Source organism: Apus apus, chromosome 4, assembly GCF_020740795.1.
Source record: "Apus apus isolate bApuApu2 chromosome 4, bApuApu2.pri.cur, whole genome shotgun sequence".
Taxonomy (NCBI): Eukaryota; Metazoa; Chordata; class Aves; order Apodiformes; family Apodidae; genus Apus; species Apus apus.
In genome coordinates, this window is record NC_067285.1 from 48,221,605 (window position 1) to 48,247,638 (window position 26,034).

Genomic DNA, 26,034 nt, shown 5'->3' on the forward strand with positions numbered 1-26,034 from the left:
ACAGGTTCATGTGCCCACCGGCCGGCACCTCCGAGCCGCGCCGCTCCCGCCCAGCCCCAAGCCGGGTGGGCGCTGCTGCCCCCTCCACCCGTGTGCGTGGGCCCCTCGCAGCCCGGCGGCGGGAAGAGCCCGGTCCGGCCCGAGGCAGCTCCCTCTGCCGGCCGCGGGGGCCCCGGGGCCCGGGCCGGTGCAGCCGCCGGGACCGGTGCCGGCGGGGCCGGGAGCGGGAGCCACCGGCCGAGGGAGGGCGAGGGGCGGGCTGGGCTCCGCAGGCACCGCCGCCCCGCCCGGTTCGCCCCGGCGGGCCCGCGCCCGGCGCGGGGAGGCGTCTCCCGGGAGGGCGGGCGGGTGGAGGTGGGTGCGATCCATGCCGGGATTTCGGGGAGGCCGCGCAGTGACACACGGCGCCGGGGGCGCGGCCGGGCGGGGCGGCGGGCTGAAAGGCGGCGGAGCGGGGCCGAGTCACTGCGGGACGGCGGCGGGACGGCGCGGAGCGGGGCTGCCGCGCTGGACTCCGCGCCGGGGCCGCCAATGTGCCTCGGGGAGCTCACCTTCCCCTCCGGTAAGCTTCCCCACCCAACCCCCTCCTGCCCCCGCCGCCGCCGGATCAGGTGCGGGCGGGCAGCGGGAGGCTCCCCGCAGCCGACGGGGAGGGCAGAGGAGCTGGGGGGCGGCCGCGGCCAGGTTGGCCGGCGCGGGGCGCGGGAGGTGCGGGCGGGAGGCAGGCGAGCTGCCCGGGCTGCGCTCGGCGCGGGAGCCGCTGCCCGGCGGCCGGAGGAGCCAGGTCTCTCGGCTTCCAGCCTTCCCAGTCACGGTTTACTGGTAATTACCAAACTTCCAGTTCCGTAATTGCCTGGCCGAACGCGGGGAATCTCGCTTGCCTGCCTGAGCCTTGTGCGATCCTCTCGGAATACCGAGGAAGCTCCCGAGACTTTTGGTGCGAGATTTTTTGCGTGAGCAGGGCTGCCTTGTAGTGCCGTTTCTCTCCCTGACGTGCTGCCCGTGCTCCGAGACTGTCAATCAGCCTCCAACAGCAACAGCAAGCACATGGCAGTTCGCGGGGAGCTCGCAGAGCCATTGCGCGTTGCCTCTCGCTCCATCTGCAGCTTGCCGAGGTGCGCCCTGAAAGCGAGTGCCTTTTCGTGATTCCTTTAAAGCAAAACAAATAAACCAAAGCCAAACAAAAAAACCCAAATCTCTTGCACTAGGGGTTGTGGTTCCGCTTTGCCAGAAGGGACTTGCGGCGAGGACCATGCGGTGAAGCCGAGCGCCGGACGCGGGACCGCTGCCGCGCACCCACCCCCTTTCCCCTCAGCCTGGAGGGATCGCCCGGGACTGCAAAGGGAAAGAACAACCCGAGCAGGAGCCTCGCGTTCCCCGCCTTTTGGGAGACTACCTTCTTCGCCGGTCCCGCTTCCCGCAGCAGCCTGCAGCTGCCTTAACGCTAAATCGCGACAAAACGTGTGCAGCCAAGGGGCTCGATTGTGTTTCTCGCGTCACCTCCAGACCCGGAGCCTTGCGGCCGAAGGAAAGCGCTTTTTCTCCCCCCCGCCATCCCGCGGGCACGGAGGGGTCTGGCTCAGCGGAGGAGCGAGCTGGGGGAAGGCTGAATGCCGGGCCCCGAGGGAGGAGGGCTGCGGCAGGCAGCCCAGCTGGATTTTCCTCCCTTCGCCGACGAGTAGGACGTGGAGATCGGCTTCGCAGGGACGAGGAGCGCGGCCCTCCTGCTTGCTCCCACCCCGCGGGGCTGGGGAGGGCGCGGAGCCGGGCCCGCAGCCCCTCGACCCCCTGCCCTGCGGGGCTGCCGCCCTCCGCCCGCTGGATTTGCCATTGCTGGTGGTGACTCCTTGGAAAGAAGTAAGTTGAGGGGGACACGACGGGACTCGTGTGTTACACCGAGCCGGGAGGCGAGGGCAGTGCAGCCCCGCTGGCTCGCACGGCCGCAGCTGGAGCAGGTGCCGGCCACGGGCACCACGGCCCCCCGGCACCCTCCCCCCGAACATAACATGATATAGAAGCCCGGTGAGGTTGGGCTTGGCGGGTGTGGGGCGGGAGCGGGCACGGTCTGACAGGTCTGGGGACGCGGCGGGCGCTCTGGGGGGCCCCGTGCGGTGCTTGGGGGTGTGGAGGAGCGCGGTGGGCTAAACACGAGCGTGGCGTGAAAAACCAACCAACCACCCCCATGCCTTCTCGCAGGCTGGCGGCTGCCGAACGAGGAGCGGTGTTGGGGGGCAGCCGGCGGCCCCCGAAGCTGGGCGCCGGGTAATCCCGGCGCTGCAGGGGCCGGTCACCGGGCGCTGCCGCTTTAAATGCTGGGGAGTCCGCCCTCCGTGGGGCAGCGCCGACCGCGGGCCCTGCCCTCCCCGCAGAAGGGGGAGGGAGGAGGGGAGAGGAAAAAAAAAAAAAAAAAAAAAGCCCTTGTTTTCATTCATAACTTTTTTTTCTCCCCCCCTTCTTTCCCCTCCTCTTCCTTCCTTCCTCCCCGCCAGCGCTGTGCTCCGCTCCGCGCCCCGGGGCTGCCCGCCCCGCCGGGGCACCGAGAGGGCCGGGGGGGCTGGCGGCGTTTCCGAGCCGTGTGGGGAAAAGGGGGATTGCTGAGATGTGGGGAGGCAGCGCTGACATTCACTGCCTGCCCTGGCTGCGGAAACGTATGAGGTCTCCCGCCGTCTTTGCTGTATGTTGTTTTATTATTTTACTAGCCGGGGGGTGGGAAACGAGTTTGAAGCTGATTTGCACGGGGGTGGAGGTGGTTTGTTGGGCTGTGCCGCTCTCTGCCAGGTCGGCAGCTGGTCGTGTCAGTCTGCGTGTGCCGCGGTGGTGGTGTTGCACTTTCCCCCCAAAGATGGCACTGGATGTCTTTCGCATTTTCTCGGGATATTATTTTTCATCCCCTGAGGAGCCCGTCTCCCGGTTGGTACAGCTGTAAATCTTCCCCTTTTCACATTCATTCACCCTTGCTCTGTTGTGGATTTGTATTCAGTGCTTGTGAAGAAGGCAGCTTGTTATGTGCGGTGAATTAGAAGTGAACGTGTTGGGTGTTTGTTTTTTTAATTTCTTCCTCCTCCTCCCCTCTTTTTTTCATCTTAGTCTGGCGATCCTAAAGCCCCCGCAGGTGATGTTAAACGTAAAATGAAATCTTTGCTGGAAGAGCACAAGGAGTTTGTGCTGGCAGAGGTGTCACCTACTGTTGAGTTCCTCTGACCAAGATGCACGGCTACCCGTGGGAAGAAACCTTCCCAGCTCCCATGCCGCTGTGTCCCTTTCTGTCTGGCGGGGGGAGCTGCTCAGAGCCGGCTCTGCTCTGAGGAGGCAAGACAAGCTCCATCTCCCGATTATTGTATGTGTTCTTGGAAATGCCTGATGGCACTTGCCTTTCTCCTCTTCCAGGTAACCGCGTATGACATCTTGGCGGGGAGTGAAAGGGGACTTTTGCCCCAGCTGTCAGTTAAGGAAAGCAGTTCATTTTCTAGGTTCTCAGTGTAAAAGAGGCATTGAGGTGCGTGTCGAAATTTTTATGGAGCTACAAGGCTGCGTTTCTCTCAGTCAGCGTTGCAATCTTTGTGTTGATGGCCAGGCAGAATGAAACGGAATGAAAACGTGTAACGCTCAAAAGCTAAACTAGAAAATGTGTTTCTCTGAGAAGATTTTAATCTGTTTGTCTTGTGAAAAGGGATTTGTTCTTTGTGTTTTGAGATCGTTGTGGGTTTTTTGTCATCTGCTCTTAACATTCTTACGAATCCTTAGGTACTTTGCATCTGACACCTAGTTTGTTTTAGCCTTTTCTACCCCTTTTTCTTTCGCACCCTGGCCTGTGGTCAGAAAATACTTCAAAAACGGGCTGCTGGCACCCTTGCTTTAATTTTATAAGGAGCATATGAGATTTGTATGCTGAGTTACTTTCTTATAGAAAATGTCTTGGCTGCTTGACAGTGCTTTAGTTCGAGACTCTGTAATGCTCATACGTCACTTTAAAAAGGAGACTTTCCAAATGCACTAGGAAGCAAATCTGTTGAGCTTTCTGATGCTGCACATTCAGACAGAAGTGTTAGAGTTGTGCATGTTCTTTACTCTGCCATGCAGAGAACGTGGTCGTGTTCTAGCCTGTTCCAACTTAGTTTTGGGGGGATTCAGAGTTGCTGTTGCTAGTGAGACAGATGTTAAATAACAAGTGAGAAGCACTTCCCATGGTTTGGCAAGTAAGCATGCAGGTTAACACTGGGTTTTAATTTTTATTTTTTTTTTAATGACATGGGGTCTCCTTTGCATTCCTCATCTATGATGCTATACCCAGACTCTCCCTGTTACTGGACTTTGGCCAGATCCTCAGCGTTGTTGTAATCCCCTGCTGGAAGAGATCAGTGCCAGGTGGCTGGGGCAGTTTTTGGCTTGCCGTGTCATTTCTGTTTGCAAAAAGTATCTGTTCTTTATTCTTCCTTGATCTTCTGTATGTGTGTCTATATGTATACGCAATGTTTATTTACACCTTCTGCCTTTTTCACCCCCTTTTAGGATTTCAGATGCATGCCAGGTCCCCACTGAATGCCAGAAGTAGAGATCACTACAGATGGAGCCCCAAAGTCCACATGGCAGCGGTGGGTCCCTAGTGGTGGTGATTCAGCAGCCTTCCTTGGACAGCAGGCAGCGGCTGGACTATGAGAGAGAGAGCCAGCCCACGACTATCTTGTCACTGGACCAGATCAAGGCCATCAGGGGCAGCAACGAGTACACCGAAGGTCCATCTGTGGTGAAAAAATCCGGGCCGCGGACAGCACCGAGGCAAGAGAAGCATGAAAGGACTCACGAAATCATACCAATTAATGTGAATAATAATTACGAACACAGACCCAGCCACGTGGGGCACGTGGCACATCAGCATAACGCCAGGGCTCCTGTCTTGAGCAGATCGACCAGCACGGGGAGCGCGGCCAGCTCTGGGAGCAACAGCAGCGCGTCCTCCGAGCAAGGGCTGCTGGGGAGGTCACCTCCATCCCGGCCGGGCTCCGGCCACAGGTCTGACCGGACAATCCGGACGCAGCCCAAGCAGTCGTCTTTGCTTGTAGATGACCTGAAAGGTCCTTTGAAAGAGGACTTGACGCAGCACAAGTTTATCTGCGAACAGTGTGGGAAGTGCAAGTGCGGCGAGTGTACGGCCCCCCGGGCGCTGCCCTCCTGCCTGGCCTGCAACCGGCAGTGCCTGTGCTCGGCCGAGAGCATGGTGGAGTACGGCACCTGCATGTGTCTGGTCAAAGGGATCTTCTACCACTGTTCTAACGACGATGAAGGGGACTCTTACGCGGATAATCCCTGCTCCTGTTCCCAGTCACACTGCTGTTCTAGGTACCTGTGCATGGGAGCCATGTCCTTGCTTCTGCCTTGCCTGCTCTGCTACCCTCCCGCGAAAGGATGCCTGAAGCTCTGCCGAGGGTGTTACGACCGCATCAATCGTCCGGGTTGCAGATGCAAGAACTCAAACACAGTCTATTGTAAACTGGAGAGCTGCCCCTCTCGGGGTCAGGGCAAGCCCTCATGATTTTTTGGAGGGAGGTTTACTTCCTCCAACTTCAGTTTTTCAGGTTGTAGCTGATTATTTTCTTCTTTTTTTCCTTCCCCCCCAGTTTTGGGAGGGGATTGTTCTTTTGCTTTCCTTTCTGTTTCCCCAACTTTAAACACATAAGTTCTTCCCCTTTGCATCTTTGCTTTCCTACTGACTTGGCTGAGTGTGGAGCATTTTGTGTAGCCATTGCTGCTCTTTGGTAAGTGTGGACCTGGTACCTGCATCTGCCGCTCACTTTGGCAGCATCTTTTGAGTTTGTAACTGAACCACTCCTGAAAGAGACAGTGAGGGCTCACTGGGCTCTTGAAGCTTCTTGCTCTGTCAATGTCTTCCCAAAGATGTTTTTTTTTTCTCTCAGCAATGCTATTTTTATTTTTCCTTACCCCCCACATACCAAGGAAGAGTAACTTCCTTGAGTCAGCTGGGTTGTGAAACGACTTCCTGTGCATGTTCTTTCTGGAGAGGGATGTAAAATAAAGGCTTTACCAAATGAAAGGCCTGACTCTTTTCTAAGCAGCCTGCTTTTTTTTTTCTCCCCCCCCCTCTTCTTTCCTGTTTTTCCCCCCCCTTTCTCTTTTTTGTCTTGTGGAACATTCTCAGTCCTGAGAACTACCCTGCCTTTTTTTTTTTTTTTTTTCTTTTTTTACATTTTCAATGTAACTTCAGTTTTTGCTACAGTATGTAGATCTTCACATTGGAGACATTATGGCTGCAACATACTCATTTGTTTCTTTTGCTGTCAAATCTTTGAAGGATATTGCTTACTCCACCCTCCTACTCCTGTTTTTATAATCTTACCAGTATCAGTTGGTGTTAAAGTTGGTGGTGTTCATATATCCAAACAACCTTTGGGTGTCATTGAGTCACCTAAATGTTCTTGAATCCTTACAGTTTCTTGTGATCCTTTGGTTTAGTGAATTTAGCTCTGCTCTGTACTTTATAATTTTATTCTGTCGCTGTTTTATTGCCTTAGCCACAAATTGTGGTCCTTTTTGTATATTTTATGTATAAAACACAAAGTTGAATCCCAACTATTTTTAAGACAAAAGTCTGTTAAAACTTTTTTTATTGTAAAGAATATTTATTATGTGAATCTCTATTATTTTATGATATTTATTGCAAAAGACTTGGAAAATGTACTCATGTCTGAATATAACAAAATATCAATACTTAACGAAATAAGGATGACACAAAGAAAGTACATATGTTAACTATAATGCAGAAAATATATTAATTAATGAAAATGGCTCTTGAGTTCTTTTGTTACAACAACAGGTTGTGAACTACATACAAGTATTGCTGGGTTGTTTGGGTTTCTCCTCCTTGCAGTCTATCAGGTAGCAAATAACTTCCTATTGATACTTCAAAACCACTAGTCTGTGCTCTAGTTTAGTTTACCTAATTTTAAGTTTGCTAACTATATATCAAGTAAGTTTTTGCTATAGGATATTTAATACAATTTAATGTATACATTGTGCTTAACAGTGCCAAGAAGTGCAGGCCCTTTTTATTTACCAAAGCATTTGGAAATACAGTTGTGGAGGAGGAAACCATAACTTCAAGGGTTGGTGGGTTTTTTTTGTGTTTTTTTTGGGTTGTTTTTTTTTCTTAAAGAATACCAGATTAACATGTGAACCTGTTTTAAATTTTCCTATATAGAGCTTTTTGGCTGTCTGACTTGTACATCAACTGAAGTAATGAACCTACAGAGCTCAAATCTAAATAAAAAGCAAGAGGCAGGATAAAAAAATACTGGTTGTGGTGCTGTAGTTTGCTAGCTTTGAAATATGGGGGGAGGTATTTGTGCCTATGTCTACAGCTTGTTTGGCTCTTTTCCTGAGCATTTTCTCAATGACAACTGAATCTATCTTCTGTCTTTAAATTAAAGGCTCTTAAGGGTGACCTGAGTGTCATAGCTGCTTGTGGCCATTTAACACATAATCAAGGCAAAAGCTTTTCATTGAGAATGAATGGGTAAAACTCATTCTTCTGTTCATGTGGGTCAAGGCTAACACCACAATTCTTCTAAAGTCAAAAGTTTATTGAATGGATGTAATTTTGCATGGTGTTGAGAGTAAGTGGTTCTAGAGAAACTCCACTTTTAAGAACACAGTAGTAACTTGACAAATGTGTCATATCTTGCATTTTAAGTCCTGTGGCTCTGAATTGCCATATTCAAGCTGTTCTGCGTATTGGTGATGTGAGTAAGCTCAGCTTTTGTAATTAACTCTGTCAGAGCTGGTCCAGTGTCATATAATGAGCTGACTGGAAAGTGGCATTCTTTATTAAATGGCACTGATGACTCCCAGCCTCCCAATTCACGGGCTGGGAGGCTTGTGGGGCAGAAGTGTAGCTATACAGAGCCTGCTTTCCAACATATATTCTTCATGAGATGAAGCAAAGCCAAGGGGAGAATGTTTCTGAGGAGCAGGTGACTTGCTTTGCACTACTTTCCTACCACTGATACTTCTCTAACCATGACAGCTGCAAACAGCCCTTGGGAGACAATGAAATCCTTGTCCAAAAGTCACTGGTGGTCAGATGTGACCATTTTTATGACTCTACACTGACACTCAAATACCGAGCCAACTGCCTTGTCACAACTGGATACATCCAGCTCTGTTGAGTAAGTTTCTTCCTGCTCCAAGGGTGTTAGTTAATCCTCTTCAAGAAAAATGTTATACTGATGATCTCTGTCTCTCTCTTTTAATTTCTTTTCTTTCTTTCTTTTTTTCTGTCTTTTTTTTTTTTCAGCCAGGTGACTTACATGGGGGTTGAGTTTGGTTCCTAGCAGAAAAGAAGAAAGCCCAAAGGACCCACATGCACTCTGCCTTTTACTAATTATCTTCCCCCATGAGCTATGTCACAGCATTGTTTCAGATGTCTTTAGAAAAAGTCAACAAACCCCACGCTCTAGTTAGTCACACTAACTACTGTTCACTTTACTAACTAACCTTTAGTAACAATTTCAGGTTGTGGCTCCTTAGGAGGAAGGTTTGACTTTGACCTGAGAAGATGACAGTTCTTTGTGTATCTTAAAGGGTATTCTAGTTGCCAGGTGTTACCTGGAGAAGGCAGTGTTAAAGCAATGAGAATAATAATTGTGGGGTTTTTTTCTTGGGTTAGATGCTGTATCATTTGTAATTGGTATACATCAGTGTCTTTGAGTTCACTTTCAGGTCTCCTTGAAGGCAGGGATGTTCCCTTACGTTATGGAAGTGTCTGTGACTTCCCTCAGGCAGACAGCTCTCGTGTAGAACCACCCAGGGTTGCGTGAGAGCAAATTAATGTCTTTCTAGCTGAAAAAGAATGAAGCTGATGGATGTATGAAGTAGGCTCCACAGCCTGAAGAGACGAAAGTTATTTTGAATATGGCTTAAGCTGGCAGTGGTTATAATCTGTTCTGCTTTCTACAATACAGCAGCTGGAATGACCATCTAGATGTGCTGCATTTTGTTGTAAGGGGGTTTGCTAAAGGCAAATTTGTCTGTGGGCTGTTCAGGTTACTTTCTCCATGTCTGCAGAGTGCAGACTGTCAGAGGTCCATTACAATGTAGATCATAAAAATTATTTCTCAACCATTTCCAGATAGCTTTGAGCTCTTCTTTTGAAAAATAATGAGAACTCTCTATAAAATGATAATGTAATAAGGCAGTAAGTTCAGCTGACCTACTAACCTAATTGTGTGGGTTGGTGATGGATTTGACCAAGCCTGCCATCTGCTTATACACAGCAGAGTCCTGAAATGTGTCACGTAAGGTCTGGGATGGAGGAAAAAGGGAAATCCCTCCAGCAAGCTGGAATTCAAGTCTTGGTTTGCTTAGTGTCTTGAAACTTGTGGTGAGAGATGAATTTTGGAAACAGATGGTAAATAAATTTCTTTCTGCTGTAGGAATAGGGTGAGAATGACTTGGGGTGTTTCTCTAAAGGTGGCTTTGTTACACTAATGCTAGTGTGGATGAGAGGGTTATCCAAGGGGGGATAATGCTTAAAAAATGAAAAGTACTTGCTCTTGTTCATGGTTCCATATCATAAAGACAGGTGGGAGAGGATTAGCTCCTCTGTCTGTGATAAAGCAAATCTGTTAAGAGGGATTAGAAGAGCTAGATGAAGTGTTTTAATGGACTTATATGAAGTAATAGATTTTTGTCCTGGAGGAATGTTCAGGACTCACTGATACTTCTGTATTTCTTGTTCTGCTAAAATTACCTCCAAATTCTAAGGAATCCTGATTAATTGTTGGCTTTCTTCCAGCTAGAGCATTTGTGTCAGTCATGGTGGTGCTTCAAAAAACCTGGAATAAAATTTTGTTCTGCTCTCACAGAGCTGGATTTTCCAGCCTTACACAGTGCATGGGTTGCACAGGTCTTGTTCCAATTTGCCTTCATCAGTGGGCAAGTTGCTCTTAACCATTTGTACTTCCTGGCTGTGGTTGGTTTTCACCTTTCTTTAATTGAGGGGAGTACCCAAGGCATGGCTTCTACCCTTGGTATGAGGTACCTAGCCATATGGGCCTCAGTTAAAAAGCTTTATACTTACTGGAAGGATCTATTAAAAAAACCTTCTAAGCTGTGCAGACAGTTTCCTTCAGCATGTTCTGCTTCCATGTTAGAGCATGCATTTGGGTTGTCACTGGCACACGGGACTGATGTCCCACTGTCCTGCAGGGGATAGGGGAAGTCTGTGAGTTGGGCAGCAAGCACAGGCCCCAGATCAGCTTTCTGGAGCCATCTCAGCATCTAAAAATCCCAGCACAGAGTTACTCAGGCTTCCTGTGCCACCTTATGCTGTGCATACTGCTGCAAGCTGAGAGCTCTTGCAGTGCATGTCCCTGCTGCCCACCACAGGGCAAAAGTCCTCTCCCAGCACTTGCAGGAGGTGTATATCCCTGCAGGCATTGCCATGAACATTAAACTTTCCAGCTGCATTTTCCATGCCTGTGTACCTTGTGTGTGCTTTGGAATGAGCTTTGTTTTGCATGTACACAGGGAGCAGTATTGGTACTGATTTGCTCTCACTTCAACGTGACTGGGAAGGCCATGCAATGTCTACAGGCAGGTATTCTGTTAAATACTGTGTTTTGTGGCTTTTAAATCCAAACTCAGTGTCTCTTGAAGGCTGTAAGATTAGTATGCACATACCAACCACAGTCAGAAGCCAACACCATTGGAACACAGCATTATTCCCAGATTGCTCAGTTTATATTTGTGATTAAGAGATGCAGTAATGTTGTTTTTCTCAGTATGATGCTTGTGGCTGCCACTCCTGCTTCTCCTGGTGAAGGTGTCTTCAGATGAGATACAGCCTCATTTTCTTATAAATAAATACAAATACAAGACAGGTTTTCTGCAGACCACACGTAGTCTTATTTCTTCAGGTTTAAGTATGGTGGGGGGGGAGCCCTAATCTTAACAAAAGAGCTTTGGATTTTATCTTCAAAAAAGGACCAGAAATTCACCTGGATCTCTCAACATTCCTGACATATGTGCAAGGCAGAGAAACTGTGCTACCAAGGGAATGCATATTACAAAATTAGCCATCTTCAGCTTGAAAATTGAATTGTTGTGAATTGCTCTTTTAAAATTTATTTTTAAGAAAAGAAACATGCATTTGTTGTATTCCTTTGAGAAAGGTGTGCCAGAGAGCCATGCCTCCCCTTGCATTGTAAGCACGCCCTGTTTTGTAAACCTTTGTATACACATCCAGTGCTGTGGGTCTGAAAACAAATATCCTGCGGGACACCTTGTCAAAAGGCACAAACGTTTGACAGTGGCTCTACCCCAAAGGGCTGAACCTCATTGTGTTTGTGTAGCAAGGAGCACAATGGGACTCGCATCCTGCCTGACCCTTCAGGGCTGCTGCTGTGGTATGACTGGTTTTATACCACCAAATATTTCTCCTGAATGAAGCTGATGGATTTACACCGGTGATGAGGTTGGCCAGGCCACAGTGTGCTCATGCTGCCAGCCCTGCTGAATGGAGTCAGTACCAGTGGCAGGGCTTTTTCCTTGTTTGTTTTTTTGTTTTGTTTTGTTTTTCTTAATTGGGTTGGCTAATACAGCACATTGTGTTATGAATATCTGGCACTTATAAGCGTTATGATGTTCCTAGTTTATATGATAAAGTAACTGTGGGGAAGTAGCTGGATTATCCTGAACTGGAATTACATCACTGATTAACTGCTTAATGGGTATTTGAAATGAAACAGCCTGTCTTCCGAAGCATGCTTCAGCTTCCAAACCAGCTGATAAATCTTCTGGCACTGTGAGGATTCCTCTTCCCCACTTTAAGCAAGATAAAAGTTGGAGTTACCTGGCCTGGTCAAGGTCCTCTCCAAAGCATCGTTTGTGGTGTGGTGTTTGATTTGGTGCCTTTGGATGTCTGCACTTTAAGAAAAGGACACTTAAAAAAAATGAAAATTAATAAGCTAGTTGCCTGAAAGGAAAGGGGAAGTGCTAGAGCTTTCCTCCAACCTTGACACTGGGAGATTGCACGGTACCTTCTCTTTAATATCAAGGTGTCCTAGCTGCCCCTTTTCAAAATCAATTTTCAGCAGTGTTTCTTTCTTATAAAAATCAAATCTTATCAATGTTTCATCCTGCTCCTTTCTAGAGAATGATTGTATACTTGTTCATTTTTCACATAGCATGCCAAGTTCTTCTGGATGAAATATGGTACAACTGTGTGAGCCATCTGTGCTTCTACTGAGGTACCTGCTGATTTAGTAATTTGTATGTGTTCTGTATCTCTTCTGAATCTTGGTGAGGATGAGCCCAGTTAGTCAGGGTGGGAAATGCAGTATAACTGGATCTTATGATTTTGTTTTGGTCTAAGGCTCAGATCTAGATATGAACTTTACAAAGTTTGGCAGTCTCTGGTGTCTGGGCTTGAGTTTACTGATCTGCAAGAGTTTGTGAGGAAATACAGTTGAAAATGCATCAGTTCTGCTGCATTAAATAGTCAAAGGGTCTCTCTGGGAGCAAGTGGTAAACATATAGGAGGCCCTTCTGGAGTCTCCATAGAGATTTTTGTATAGGCTTTCAAATCTTCAGCTTTAGAGCCTGTATGCTTGTTTCCCTGCTTTCCATCTCCTGCCCTATACTGGAGCAGGAGCACTTGTCATGGTAGTTCCAGAGTCATCTGTCAGTGCTGCCAGGTGCAGATAACATCCAGTGTAAATGGTAATCTGATTTGCTGGGCCTGCTGACAACTAACACACTGGGTTTGGGATAACTTTATCTGTTCAGGTGGCAAAAATTGCAAAGCCTCCTTAACAAGTAGGTCAAAGCATTTTGCACTTCGAATGAAATGCTTTTAAATCAACTATGCCTGATAGAACAGCTCTAAGGAAAGTATTTCCCTTTTGTTGCTGGGAAAAGTGAGGCCAGAGGGATGCGTGGAGTCTGGCTGTGAGGCACAACCAGAGGTCTTTCACCAGCAGTGTGGTGCTTTATTTACTAAATTGTTTGTCTGTACAGAGAGATGAATGGATGGGAAGAACTCTTTGTGCCTGAAACTGAAACACTTTCTGGATAATATTTATGTTGGAGCACACCATAAATTGTGTGTGCAGGCATTTGGCTGTGATGGTTTAGAAGCAACACGAATATTCTTATGGGGAAAAAGATGTAATCCTAACGCAGGAACCAATTTAAAATGTCCTCGATACAGCACACTGTAAGTATGGTATTTAAAATTATGTAAATAAGAAAGCAAAGGTATTTCAAAGCCATGTGGATGTGGGGTGGATCCGTCTGTAATGAACAGTTCCACTTTTATTGGTTTGGGGGATTTTTATTTAAATAATATTTGAAAATGGCAGTGTCAGCGTTAGGTTATGTGGGAAACTAGGTATGAACCTAAATAATACATGTTACTTGCAGGGCTAGAAACTAGAGCCGTATCCTATGGCCTTCTAATTAAAACTCTTTATTTCCACAGATTTATTCTGTGGGCCTTCCTAAATAGATCAGCCTTGGGTTTCTAATGGTGACTGCTTGAGGAGGAATGTAGCCTTTGTTACTCTGAATAGTTGGGAGCAGATTACCGGGCTGCCAATTTCCTGTTGCCTTTCAGAGCTGCAATTTGAGCCCTATTTGCTCCTGGCTCTTGCACAATTGAAAACAATGGGTGGCTTCTTTCAGGTTTCACTTCAGAGCTCTTAGAAACTGGGGAAGTGGCAAAAGCCCTACTTTACAGGTAATTAACAATAGATAATGTTTGCTCTGCGGTTTGTTTTTTGTTAGGTCCCCCCTCCCCTTTTTTTCCCCCCTTTTTTTCCCGATAAAGCCGATAAAGGTGGAAGTACACCCCCAGCTCCCAGTAGAGACACTGTACGGGTAGTCTGGTGGATGCAGTGCCAGATGTAACCCCAGCAAGATGCTGGTGCTGGGTCAAATGTACCTCCAAGGGAACAAACTTAAAAACCAGCCCAGAAGAGCAGTGCTGAGGGCTGAGCATCAAGGCCCCGTTTCTATCAGCCCAGTATGTGAGTGTTTACTGTTGTGAACCTGCTCTTTGATTTAGGGCCCCTTTTTATTGTATCTTCTATCTCCTTTATTAGGTGCACGGTTCTCATACCTTGTTGACGTTTATGTAGGGTAGTTAAATGTTTCCTTGTGCATATTCAGTTCTAGGACGCCACCTGTCCTGTAAAGTTTATCTTAAATACAGAAGCTTGTTTTACCACATAAAGATCTAAGTGTCTGTTGTTTAACCTTATCTTGTTAATGGAGAGCTGCGGACACCTAAGAAGAAGGTGCAAAAAAGCTGCTCTTGCATGGTTATTCGTATTTATCTAAAAATTAGTTGGGAAAGACAGAAAACGTCTAAATTGGGATGCTTACAGGTAGCAGGGAAAAAAGATGAACATTGGAATGAGAGTCACCTGCCCTCAGAAGGGAATTTCGTGTCTGCACATTGTAGGCTGTGAGGCATAATGCTGGCAAATTTTGAAAAAAGAAATGGGGAAAATAAAAATGGACCTTTGGACATGCTGATTGCAGAAATGTCTCACTGGGCATGCAGAGCCAACTGTTTATTTGGCCTCTATATATGTGGAAACTTCTTGAGGACACAGGAGATTTGTGCATACACTCAGTGTGTAAATGACCACTTGCATCCTGTATCTGCCAACCTCCTGTTTGCAAAAACTGGAGGAGAGATGGAAAAACTTGCTCTGGTAAAACCTGCTCCAGTAAATCCTGGCTAATACAAGTAGCTCTGCTCAGATTGTTGCTCTGGGTGAAGCTGTTAGCAAACCATACTTGTGCTCAGCATTTCCTATGTTTGCCCTCCCAAGGCAGTTTTTGGTTTTGTCTCTTTCTCCATGAGTGCTCAGTTTGGTGGTGGAACCGCTGGCCTGAGAAGCTGCTGCCTCCCTTGGTAATGCAGATGCAACTGTTTATAGAACCCAAGCAAAAGGAGGAGATGGGACTTCTTGTGTTTGACTCTGGTGGCAGGGGAAATGTCATGCAGTGCCCTTCCTGGAGGCAGCATATGCTCTTCAGGGCTGCCTCTCCGTGCTGAATGTGCTCTCAGGCTCTGTGGCAGTCATCTGCTCTGTTCTTCCTTCTCTGCCTGAAGACACGGCTTTGTAGGTGGTTACTGAAACTTCAGACATGGATCTAGGGCTATGAGCCAAAAAAAGAGTTGTATCTAGCAGCACCTGAGGAAAGTCTGTCTGTGCACTTCATCCAGGTGCATTTGAACAAGTAAGCAAAGTCTTAAAAAAGAAATGAAATCCAGAAGCAATTCTGCACTTTATGCCTGTGTTTCTGAGTTTCCCATGAGGCTTGTAGAATTTCATTAGCTTTAACTGCAAACATGCCTTTTGGTTCTTCTCACCATCTGCAAGACTTGGAAAAAATGTCTGACTCAGTGACCTACTTCAGTTCCTCCTCCTTCGTGTCATAGCTGCCCTTCTTACTTTTAGAACTGAAGTGATATCTTTTAGACTGTAAATCTTGCAATAGAAACTATCCCAGAGGAGAAAAGGATGGCAGAGTGGCAACACTTTGGGTGCAAGGCTTCTCCAGAGTGGGAGCAGATGAATGGATGGCCATGCCCTCTGCTGCTGATGTTCATTGGGAGCTCTGAAAAAGAGGAAGGAGACTTTCTGAGCAGAGGTTTACAGCCGAGCTGTAAAATTACCTCACTGGTAGCTTCGTTATGGGAGTGTGATTATTTCCTCCTTTCTCCACTTCCTTGTAGAAAATTTAGGAAGACACAGGAAATAGAAATTTATTTTTTTTTTTCCTTTCTTTGGAAAACCACATTTTAGCAGAGGTTCAATGATTTTGGCTTTTGCTACTACTGCTCTGAAATCTTGTACCCCTGTGCTAGGGCAGCCTAAGCTGCTGTAACACTAGATGTGTTTACATGTAACATATCATTACAATGTAGTTTGTATTTGTAAATGCAAGCTGCTTGGGACCACAACAGTCCACCTAAAATCCAACATTTCATTCTCTAGCAGTGTAAGCACCTCCTGTGTGCCTGTACTTAGCTTTCAGGTTTATTAGATTCTGTTCTCCTGAGGGGAAGCAGAACTGGCCCTCAGTGACCAGTGTGCAGCTGCAGAGACCCGGCTGCCACACCTCTGTGGTCCCCGTGCTGTTGGAGTCTCTTTCTTTGAAGGGTAACTAATACTCATTGCTAAACCTTGTAGGAATCCTCATGTATCTTATCACTCCTTTTGAGAGTTGGGAGATGCTTATGTAAGGTTCAAACCTACACGTCACAGACATTAACTTTCAGCACAGCCCAGTAAATGTGGCATTTATGGAGGATGAGGATTGTGCCTCACTAGTACAGGTCAGGGAAATACCACTCAAAGCAGGAGGGTACCCATCTCCTATTTACTTTATTCCTCTTTTGAAGTGGAATTTATACCAAATAATCCAGAAATTCCCAATTTACACTCCATTGTCACAGAAGTGTGTGTGTGTGCGCAGGATACGTGACCCAGCCTGTGTTTGTACACCTGAGAGAATGAAAAAGCACTTTGCAGGTTCAACAGCTCCAGGTAGAACAGTCAAACAAGTGCATTGGATTTCAGAACCTAACTACAGGCTGTTGCCTTTAAAAAAATATTGACCTTGTAAGTCCAGTTTGCCTTTTATGGATAATTTGAAATGGTCAAGGTAAAGCCAAGCGTTGACTCTGATGTGTAAAGGCCACAACCCTGAGAGAAGATCTGGGAATGGAATGACTATGGGGTGTGATGAAGAGGATCACTTAAGTGCATTTCTTTTGTGTCTATCTACACACTTGGAGCTTGCAGTTTTGTAAACCTTAATACTCTTAAAATTAACTTTTGAAGTTTCATTGAAACTAATTACACCAATAAGAATAAAAATTATTTCATGATGTTTATGTGTTGAAGAAAGACCATCAAGATAACATAATCATAACCCTTGGGGGTTTTTTCCAGTTCTTGTTCAGTGGAACTCAACCACATAGGCATTTACTGCATTTTTACTTCTGTTTCAGGAGAAAAGGGTATTTTTTTTTTTTCTGTTATAAATGCACTCATTTTCTTTCAAACAACTCTCCTACCTTTCCTGGCAGGGGACGACACTGCTGATCACTAAGTCTCAGCACAGTAGTTGACTCAGAATTGCTGAGATGAAAAATGTTTTCCCCTTGTTAATAATTATTTGCCATTCCACTGCAACTATCACTTCTTACTTAGCACACACAGGTAAGAGTGTTTATGTAAAATACTTATCTCCCATGACACAAGCTGTATGATAGATCACCCTTTCCTTCTCCTGATTTTGCATTCTGTGGGCACAGAGATGATCTGTGGGGATATTTGCATATGCACTCAGTATAAACCCATTTCCCCCCTCCCCTTACATCTAAAAACTCCCCAGCACATTTGGGCTGACGGGTCTGTTTGTCAGCCTTCCTCGTAATCTGATGTTCTGCTGCAGAAAATGATGCCTCCATCATGCTTTTCAGAGGATGTAAATTTGCCAAAACAAATGACGGGCAGACAAATGCCTGACAACTTTGTTTTGGTTTGATGTAACCTTTGCAATATCCTCTTGCAATGCCTCCCAGATAAGTAGGTGGTATGCCAAAAAAAGAGAATAGTTACAACTTCTAATGATCTCATCCAATCTCTCCATTTTAAATGAGGCACTTTTCTGATGGCTTACGAGACATGATAGCAAGAGTTTTGTCTCGTGCCTGTGGCATGCTGGAGGGAGCCTGCAGCTACGGTGGTGAGTATCCTACAGAGCCAAATCCAGTCACAGCACAGTAAGGACTAAAGACAGAAGAAGTACAGCAAAACAGCAGCAAAACACTGGATGAGTTGGACAAGGTTGTACAAGGATACACCAGAGTCAGAAGGGCTAAAATTCTTCAAGCTGAGCTGCAGGTGTGAAGGGAGGTCAGCAGACCCTCAGACCCCAAGTCTTCCTTCCACAGAGACATCTCTCACTCCTTAGTCAATAATAAGCAGTGGTGGAACCTGTTTCATAGCCATAGTTTTTTGGAAACTTGTGATGTTGTGACCTTGTACTTTATGTATATAGGAAGCAGTGTGAATGCAAAGTATAAGCCAGGAAGATCTGCCTTCAAATCTCAACCTTGTTCAGGGGCAACAAGGGAAAAATCCTTCCTGCCTCTTCTTCCACACAGTACAGGTAAGTCTGACCATCATGGGTATTTTACAAGAGGTTGCTGCTCTGTGTTGGTACTGTACTTCAGCAACACACTGCAAAGTAATTACATATAAATGAGTTGTATGAAATATTTTTTTATTCTGCTTTCTGGAGGCGTTAGTAAGAAGGGAGTATGCAAAGGTGCATGCACCATTAGGTGCAAAAAAGGTATGGTCTTAAAGATCACTGTTTTAAGGGCTTATATATCCTTGTTTGAGTTTTCAGAAGACACTTCAGATTTGTGACCTATTATTTAGAGCTAACACTCTTCCTGGCATTTTTGTACAAGTGGTAATATTTGGTTTCCTTTAGCACACCATCTCACTACACTGTACTCCACAGAGCAAGGCTGAGGATTTTGTGCAACACAGTCTACACCTCCTTCTTTGACAATTGTCTTACTTTCAAAGCAGTCTCTCCCCAGCAGGACTGCCACCAGGCACAAAAAAGGCTGGAAGATGAAGGCTGTGAGGCTCAAGCACAACTGGAGTTAAGCACTTCCCCAAGTCATGGTCACGTGAGCCAGATCTCTCCAGGATATGGTTATAAAGGGGGCATTTTGGGGGGAGGTGGCTTTGTCTCATTTGCCCTCCTTTGCTGGAAATGCAGGAGATAGTCTGCATGGCCAGGTCAGGTTAAGACCATGTGGACTCATGGACAATTAAAATCTGGCCTGGGTGGACTCTGGTAATTCTTCCAGGCCAGTGGAGTGATCTGTGATTGCTGTCTTCGCCCTGTCCTTCAGCATGATGACAGCAGCTATTTGTGAAGGATAAATAGTCTTAGGATTTGTTTTCTGTCAGAGTCCAGATCCCCAGATCTGTGATCTTCTTGATGCCATCCATTTCCCAACTGCTCACCTAGCTTGCTGGTTGCAGTCACCAACCTGAACCTTTCTTCATGCCTGTCTTAGTCTTTTCTTGATGACACTGTGGCATTATACTTGCCCCTGGTTTCCACCCCTTCGTGGCTGGATGGATGTGGTCCTACACCTGTCTTCATCCCATCTCTTGTGGTAGAAGTATTTGGGCTCCCTGGCCCCGCCTCTGCATGCCTGCTCTGGTACCTCTGGGTAATAGCATGCTGTGACCCTCCACCAGATTCCTGATGGCATTTCTTCTCTAAGAGTCTCAGCTCTGAGTTTCTAAGGGAGAAAGAATTTCTGCTGCTTGTCTCTAGTAGCTTTGCTACCTGGCAAAGGAAAACAGGTGAAAGCTCTCACTCATCTGCAGGCATTTCCTTAACAAAAGCACTTGATATTGTCAGCTGGTGCATAGCCTAGGGGTTATATTCTTACCTAAAGCTAGGCAGGAAACCCTATGATTTACAACTGGATGTAAGAAATAGTGATTGCATGCCTGATCTGCATAGTAGATTACTGGGATATATTTCCCTTAGGGCACAAACCTAAAGGATCCCCAATCAGCAAGACAGAGCAGTGTGTGTGTGGGTTGTTGGCTAAGCATGTTAGGATACTGAGAACATGGTAGACTAATGCTCCAGAATCTGTATATTCAAAGTAAAATGAAAAAGATTCTTCCCTGAAAGCTCTGAGCAACCAGAGACACTTGTGGCAGACTAATTTCTGCTCCTTGAGAGCAGCTGTGATACTCCACATTTGCAGGTGCCAATTTACCACAGCTGAGGGGACATCCATGATTAGAACCTTTGCTTATATGTGGGGGAGCAAAGTAGTCATGGTCTTCCTGAGAGAGTCTGTAGTTTGGCTGGATCTTCTTCAGGCTTGCCACAATGCTTTCAACTTTAAACCCCAAGGGTTTATCACAGGAGAGGTGTGTAATATTCACTGGGTGCCTTCTGGAGTCCTGCTGCCTTCTCTTTTTTTTTGCTGGAGCACGTGGCACGTGTTTGGTGAGTCTCTGCTGGGGTACTGAATGCTGTAGTGTGCATTTTGGAAAGCCTCTTGGTAATTAGCCTGAGATCTGAGATAAAGCTACCGTTTTTTTGGCATGTGAATTACAGTACCTGCTCTCTGCAAAATGCTTGTTTTGAGTCTGCCAGAGAGGCCAAACTGAGGTACTTACTAAGCAAAGGTACCCTTCTCCTTTGCTGGGTGCCTAACTAGAGATGAGCCTTGTCCAGGACAGGGCCTTTGAGTGGCTTTTGTAATACAAATGGTGCATGTTTAAAACCTTGCAAGCCCTGTGTGTGGCTGGGAATGGGAAGCTGTTTGTTTGAGGGTATTAACTGTCTGATAGCAAGCCTTGCCTGCATCGTAGTGGCCCCAGGAGCAGGATAGCTTGAGAATGCCACTTGCAATTAAAACCTGCATTTTCAAGTGCAACTGCTGTTTGTTCACTCTGAGAAGGGTTTCCTATCTTTCAGAGTCTTTTTGGGCACTGGGCTACACTTAATAGGATGAGATTTTTTTTTTTTTTTTCCCCCTTGAACCACAAAGCTGCTAAACTATCCAAGAAAGAGGCTTGTAATTAATGCTAAGTGAAGTGGAAACCAGGGTGGCTGCTTAGCATAGGGCTAGTGGGGCATGCTCTGGCCTCAAAGAACTCTGGTGTAGCTCCAAAGTAACTGTGGGTCTCTAGGTTTTAAGTCATGGTATGTGGGAGTAGAAACTGCCCCTGATGCAGTGAAGATGTTTGTCCCCTTTGTGGCTGGGATGTGAATATTGTCCCGTTGTAGGCCATGGCATCATCCTTTTGGGTAGAGTTTTCTTTTTGGGTACTCCAGGAAAGGCTAGATTTGCTTCTCTTTAAAAACTCTGCAATCTACAGCAGGAACTTAACCCAACCTAGATGTTTGGGACTGTGATCTTCCTGATGATAACCTCATCATCTGGCCTTGACCTGTCTCTAAATGGGCTTCTCTGGGGACACATTTTCTTCGGTATCTCCTCCTCCTTGCACAGATTTCTGGTGTTCCAATAAGTGATTTCAGTTTCTTTAGTGTTGAAAGTAGCTGTTAAAGGAACAACTGTCTTAACCTGAGGCTCACGTGCTTCAGATTTGGGTGTTTTTTCTCCTTTTGGTTCTTTTCCCACTGAGTTTTCAGAGTGAGTGGAATGCAGTTTCCATGTATGCTGTATGGGTTATATACCTTGCTCTGAGCCAACAGGATGGGGATTTTTGCTCAGTTTTTGAGAAAATGAGGAGCATGGTGGGAAAGTCCTTTGCTGGTGATTTTCCCAACACCTTCTGTGTATCTAAAAATCCTTAAAGAAAAATGTCTGTGACTGAATAGAAACCCTTGGTTGGGTAACAACTGAGACTAGTTCAGTACTAAGTGACAAAAAAATGTTAGGGGCAGGGGGAGTGACATTAGGGGTTTTTTTACCCACTTTTGAGTGTTCCAGTTAAACTCTGTGGTTTTATTTTGTTGGCTTTGTGTCTCCAAATTATGTCCCATGTTTCCATATCTGTTTGATATCTAGTCTTTTATTGAGTGCCTTAGCGTGGCAGAGATGGAAAGAATAAATGCTGCAGCTGTTGCAGTCCTTGGTTTGACCATTTGGTTGCTGTTGATAGTGGGTTTTCTCTGTCCTGTAGCAAGTAGGCTATGGCAGAGGACCTGCTGTGTCACGTTTCTCAGTTTTTAACTCTTGATTTGTGGGCTTTTTGGTGGTGTGGGGATTTTTGTGTGCATGGCATTTTTTTTATTGTTTGTTTTGTGTTGTGTGTTTTTTTTTTTTTTGTTCTTTAACAAAGCCCCTCGAGTGCCAAGCTGTGTCAGACTTATTCAGAATTTTTGAGTTTTCCTTCCTGTTTGAAGGAGACCTTACAGAAAATCAGCGTAAGGAATATTTGTCTTACCCGATGTCCTCACGGATCTCTCTGAAACGTATGTCAGTGTTTCCCAGCTGCCTTGGTTTCTCATGCAGAAAAACCCTGCCAAACGGTTTCCTAATGCACTCTGTTAGGACAAAGGCTCAGTTGTTGTTTTCTGTTGATAAACTGGACATTTAACTGCTTCGTTTCCCCCTTACTACAGCAGGATTAGTTGGTGGCTATTTGCTCAGGCCCCAATCCTTGGGCTCGCTGGGACAATTGCTTGAGAGGTTCAGATTTAGAAACCAATGAATGTCAAGCTGAGCCTCTGAACTAAACTTTCTTTGAGATGAGCCAGAGTGACCTGCAGTGAGCTGTAAAGAAGAGTGCAATGACCCCCCTCCCCTTCCCTTCCCAAAAGGAAAAATATTTCCCAGAGCACTGGGAACCCTCCTGACTTCCTCTCCTGTGAATTCTGGATTAGTGTGATTTGCATGCTTAAAGTTAATTCACTAGTGAACTGAGGAGGTGTCTGGGAGCCTGAATAGACTCAGCTCCTCGCCGCCGAGTGCCAAGGGCCTCTGGTGCGAACTGCGGAGCGAGGGAAAGTGAGGACATGTAGGACAACTGCAGGGGTGAAGGGAGGGAGGGAGGGAGGGAGGGAGGAGGGATTGTACCATTTGTACTGAGGTGTTTGCAGTTCTGCCCTCCCACAGGCCATGGCAACTGGACTGAATGTAATCTGGCTCTTTTATTTTCTTGCTTTCATTCAAATGAGGCCATATAACAAGTGGAGAGAAGGAGGAAGGGGGGAAATGCATGAAGTCTACGTAATAAAGGTGATACTGCTGAAAATGCTGTTTGCTGTTTAAAAATGCTTCCAAACTGTGTGTATTGGGTGGGTTGGGAATCTGACTGTGCTTTGGTCCCTAGGAGGTTTCTTCTGAAGCCATCTTTAAAAACAAAACAAAAAAAAAAGCCCTGTCAGGTTATCCATGGGCCTTGCTCCCTGATAAGAGCCATTGGTCATGACCAAATTAAAACACAGGCTCCATCTTGCAGCTAGTGCTTGATAAGACACATCTGCCTGTTGGGAAAGTTCTCTTTTCCCATTTCTTGGTGCCTGGGAAGGCCACTTTTAAATTGGGGGGGGGAGAAAGAAAGAAAAAAAAAAAGAGAAGTTTGAATCATTGCATGGAGTCACTGGCCCCACTGAGGGGGCTTTCTCTCTCTTCTGAAGAACAGACCACGCACAAAGCCAGATGGTTCCCGTCTGCTGGCTTTATTCAATGCACTTCCTCCCACAGACGGGAGCCCTTTTGCCCTCCTTCCACCCCCCTCTTTCAAGCATCCACCACTGGGTCTTTCTGTTCTGCGGCTGGAAATAATCTTTTATTGCCCAGTTGTTCGGAAGTGACCTTTTGCCCTTGATTAGATAGCACCAGGCTCTATCACCGGATTGCTTTTGAGCTGGCAGTTGCTTTTTTGTGTTCGCTGAGCTGGTGTCAGGGAGAACAATGCAAGGCTTTGCAAAATTTTAGTCCAGCTAAGGCCTCATGTGGGATGGCGGGGGGTAGGGAGGGATGGTCTGTAAAGCAGCCTCACGGACCATGATTAATTATATGAAAACATTTCCTTTAATAAACAGCAAAACAAATTGTGTTTTGCTTTCATTTTTATATTTATCTTGTGCACGGAGGCAAACTGTTGCGTGCCCCTTTCCAAGCTGTTGGCTACTCATTGATGGTGAGGAGCAAAACTACTCCTAGTTTCTTTTCTACAGGGTTTGCATGCCTGGTTGTGCAGGCAGGTGAGCTAAATCCTGCCCCAAACAACGCTCCAGCTGGTGTTGAGCTTTGCATTGCTGTGTTTTACTGACAGGGTGGCCAGAAGAGTTAGTTCTGGGAAGGTGCTCTCTGGCTCTGGAGGAAATGGCTGATAGCTCTCTTTTCCAAAAGAGCAGCTTTCGTAGCTTTAGGGGGAGGCTTTCCAGTTATCTGTAGACAGAGAAGAGGTGGTGTTCAAGGAAGGCTAAGGAAATTGTGTAAAATGTAGTAAGGAGAAAAATAGGGGTTTCTAAAGAAACTGAAAAGCCCAAACCCCAGAATTGATTGTGCATTATACCTCACTTGGTGTATTCCTAATATGCTGTTACATTTTCTATTATACCTAAAATGTACTGCATCTATCTGGGAGGGTGGGGAATCTCTTTCCTAAATTAATGGATAAATTATCCTTGAGCTTTAGCCTAAAACCAAACAATGTGCAAATGCACCTTTCCCCTCCAGCTTGATCTGGACTGACTTAGAAATAGCAGGAGAGAGACTGTTACCCTGTAGGTTATTCAGTGATCCAAAAGCTATAATCAAGAAAGTTGGGTTGTTTTGTTTTTGGAGTTGGTGGTTGTTGTTGTTTTTGGTTTTTTAATTTGGCTACCAATATGTGTTCAAGATGGCTTAATCTTCAGCAGTCTGGCTTAAGAAAAAAAAAAAAGATACATATGGTTTCCAGTCCTGTAGAAGTTAAAGGAGAAAGATCACTGTTCTGCAAGGTTTTTATTGTTTGTTTTTCTGTTTGGTGTTTTTTGCATTTGTTTTTCTAATTTATTTTTATTTATTTTTTTACCCTGATGGAATTTTTCTTCTCTGTTCTGTCACTACCCAGTTTTGTAGGAAGTTTCTACAAGGGATAATTTGTTTGTTACCACAATCCCTTTGTTACTGATGTGCACCACACTGCTCCCTTAAATAGTAACATTTAAAAAACCATAATAGTATCTTTCTTGGACTCAGTGATTCACCACTAGCTTTTTAATTCTGTCAAGGCTGTCCCTTCATCTGGGAAACACCAAGAATGTCTGTGATGTGAATGGGATGTGCTCTGTGTCACGATGGCAGCTTGCAAGCTTGGTTCCCTGGCTGGCTGGGCTGTAGCTGCTGGAAATGTGGACCTGGTGAGGGATGGTGCCCAGACAAGGTGCCACCAATGCAGGGGGCTGGGGCAGGCACATCTCCATGAGGCCTTCTCCTAGATCCCACAACTTGAATGTAGTCCAGGTCCTATACTGGGAATGAAAAGCATTTAATGGCATTGGTTACTTTCTTAGAGTGAGCATTTGACATTATGTTCCTAATCCTGCACCATTCCACATACATTGTCTCACCACCCCTTTCCTCCCATGTTTTTTTTGGGTTTTTTTTTGGTAAAAGACAATTGTGTACAGAAGTCTGCAGTAAAATAAATGTATTAATTGTTTAATAATAATTCATTGGTTAATACTTAGGTTAGATATTAGGAAGAAATTCTTTACTATTTAAGTGGTGAGACACTGGCACAAGTTGTCCAGAGAAGCTGGGGCTGCCCCCTCCCTGGAAGTGTTCATGGTTGAATGGGGCTTGGAGCAACCTGGTCTAGTGCAAAGTGTTCCTGCTCATGCAGGGGGTTGGCTCTTTAAGGTCCTTTCCAACCCAAATAATTCTGTGATATTAAAGCTTCTTGGTCAGCCCTTGCAAGCCAGGAAATGATGAGAGTTATGCTTTCCTGTGCGTGGTTTGTGTGTTGGCATGTATGGTCATTGGTTACATCTCATGCAGTTTTATTTTTGTTGAGAGACTCCAGCCTCAGGCGGTGCAAGGAGCAGGTCTGCCCTGAGGCTCTGGCCAGGCTGGGTGCTTAGGATGGCAGAGGACAGCATGTAGGTGCAGGAAAAGAAGGGATGCACTCTGCTTAAAGTAAATGGTTGTTGCCCTGGACAGTTGAACATGTTTTCTAGACCCAGTCACTTAAATTTTATTTTTTGCAGGCAGTAAATGGTTGTGTTCTTAATTTCTTTTTGGGTGCCTGCCCTGATGCTCTGGGGGAGCTGGCTTGCAGGGCTCCTAAACCCACAGAGGTAGCTGGAGAGTCTTTCCATTGCGTGTCATTGGCCACTTCCCAGGCATCTCGAACTGAGCCCCAAGTCTGATGGATGATTTGGCATGGCTTCCCCACCTCAGTGTCTTTTGGGGTGATAAAAACCCCCTCAGAACTGGCACTTAAAGCTGTGATGATCATCTGTTATGTC

At 46.1% G+C, this 26,034-nt stretch overlaps 1 protein-coding gene across 5 annotated transcripts; it reads left to right on the top strand.

The window, feature by feature from the left end:
• Window positions 1-494: 494 nt before the first annotated feature.
• On the top strand, window positions 495-6,798 carry SPRY1 (sprouty RTK signaling antagonist 1). Of its 5 annotated transcripts, XM_051618635.1 has the most exons (4): window positions 495-562; window positions 1,209-1,857; window positions 2,490-2,674; window positions 4,510-6,798. In XM_051618635.1, the coding sequence occupies exon 4, from the start codon at window positions 4,565-4,567 to the stop codon at window positions 5,528-5,530; it is 966 nt and encodes a 321-aa protein (XP_051474595.1). In that variant the 5' UTR covers window positions 495-562; window positions 1,209-1,857; window positions 2,490-2,674; window positions 4,510-4,564; the 3' UTR covers window positions 5,531-6,798. The 5 variants fall into 5 exon arrangements, with proteins under 5 accessions (XP_051474595.1, XP_051474594.1, XP_051474598.1 ...); XM_051618634.1 differs by lacking the exon at window positions 2,490-2,674; XM_051618638.1 differs by lacking the exons at window positions 1,209-1,857; window positions 2,490-2,674.
• The last annotated feature ends 19,236 nt before the right edge of the window (window positions 6,799-26,034 follow it).

Coding starts and splice junctions, on each gene's coding strand:
- SPRY1 (XM_051618635.1), top strand. CDS start 4,565: ATGGAGCCCCAAAGTCCACATGGCAGCGGTGGGTCCCTAGTGGTGGTG.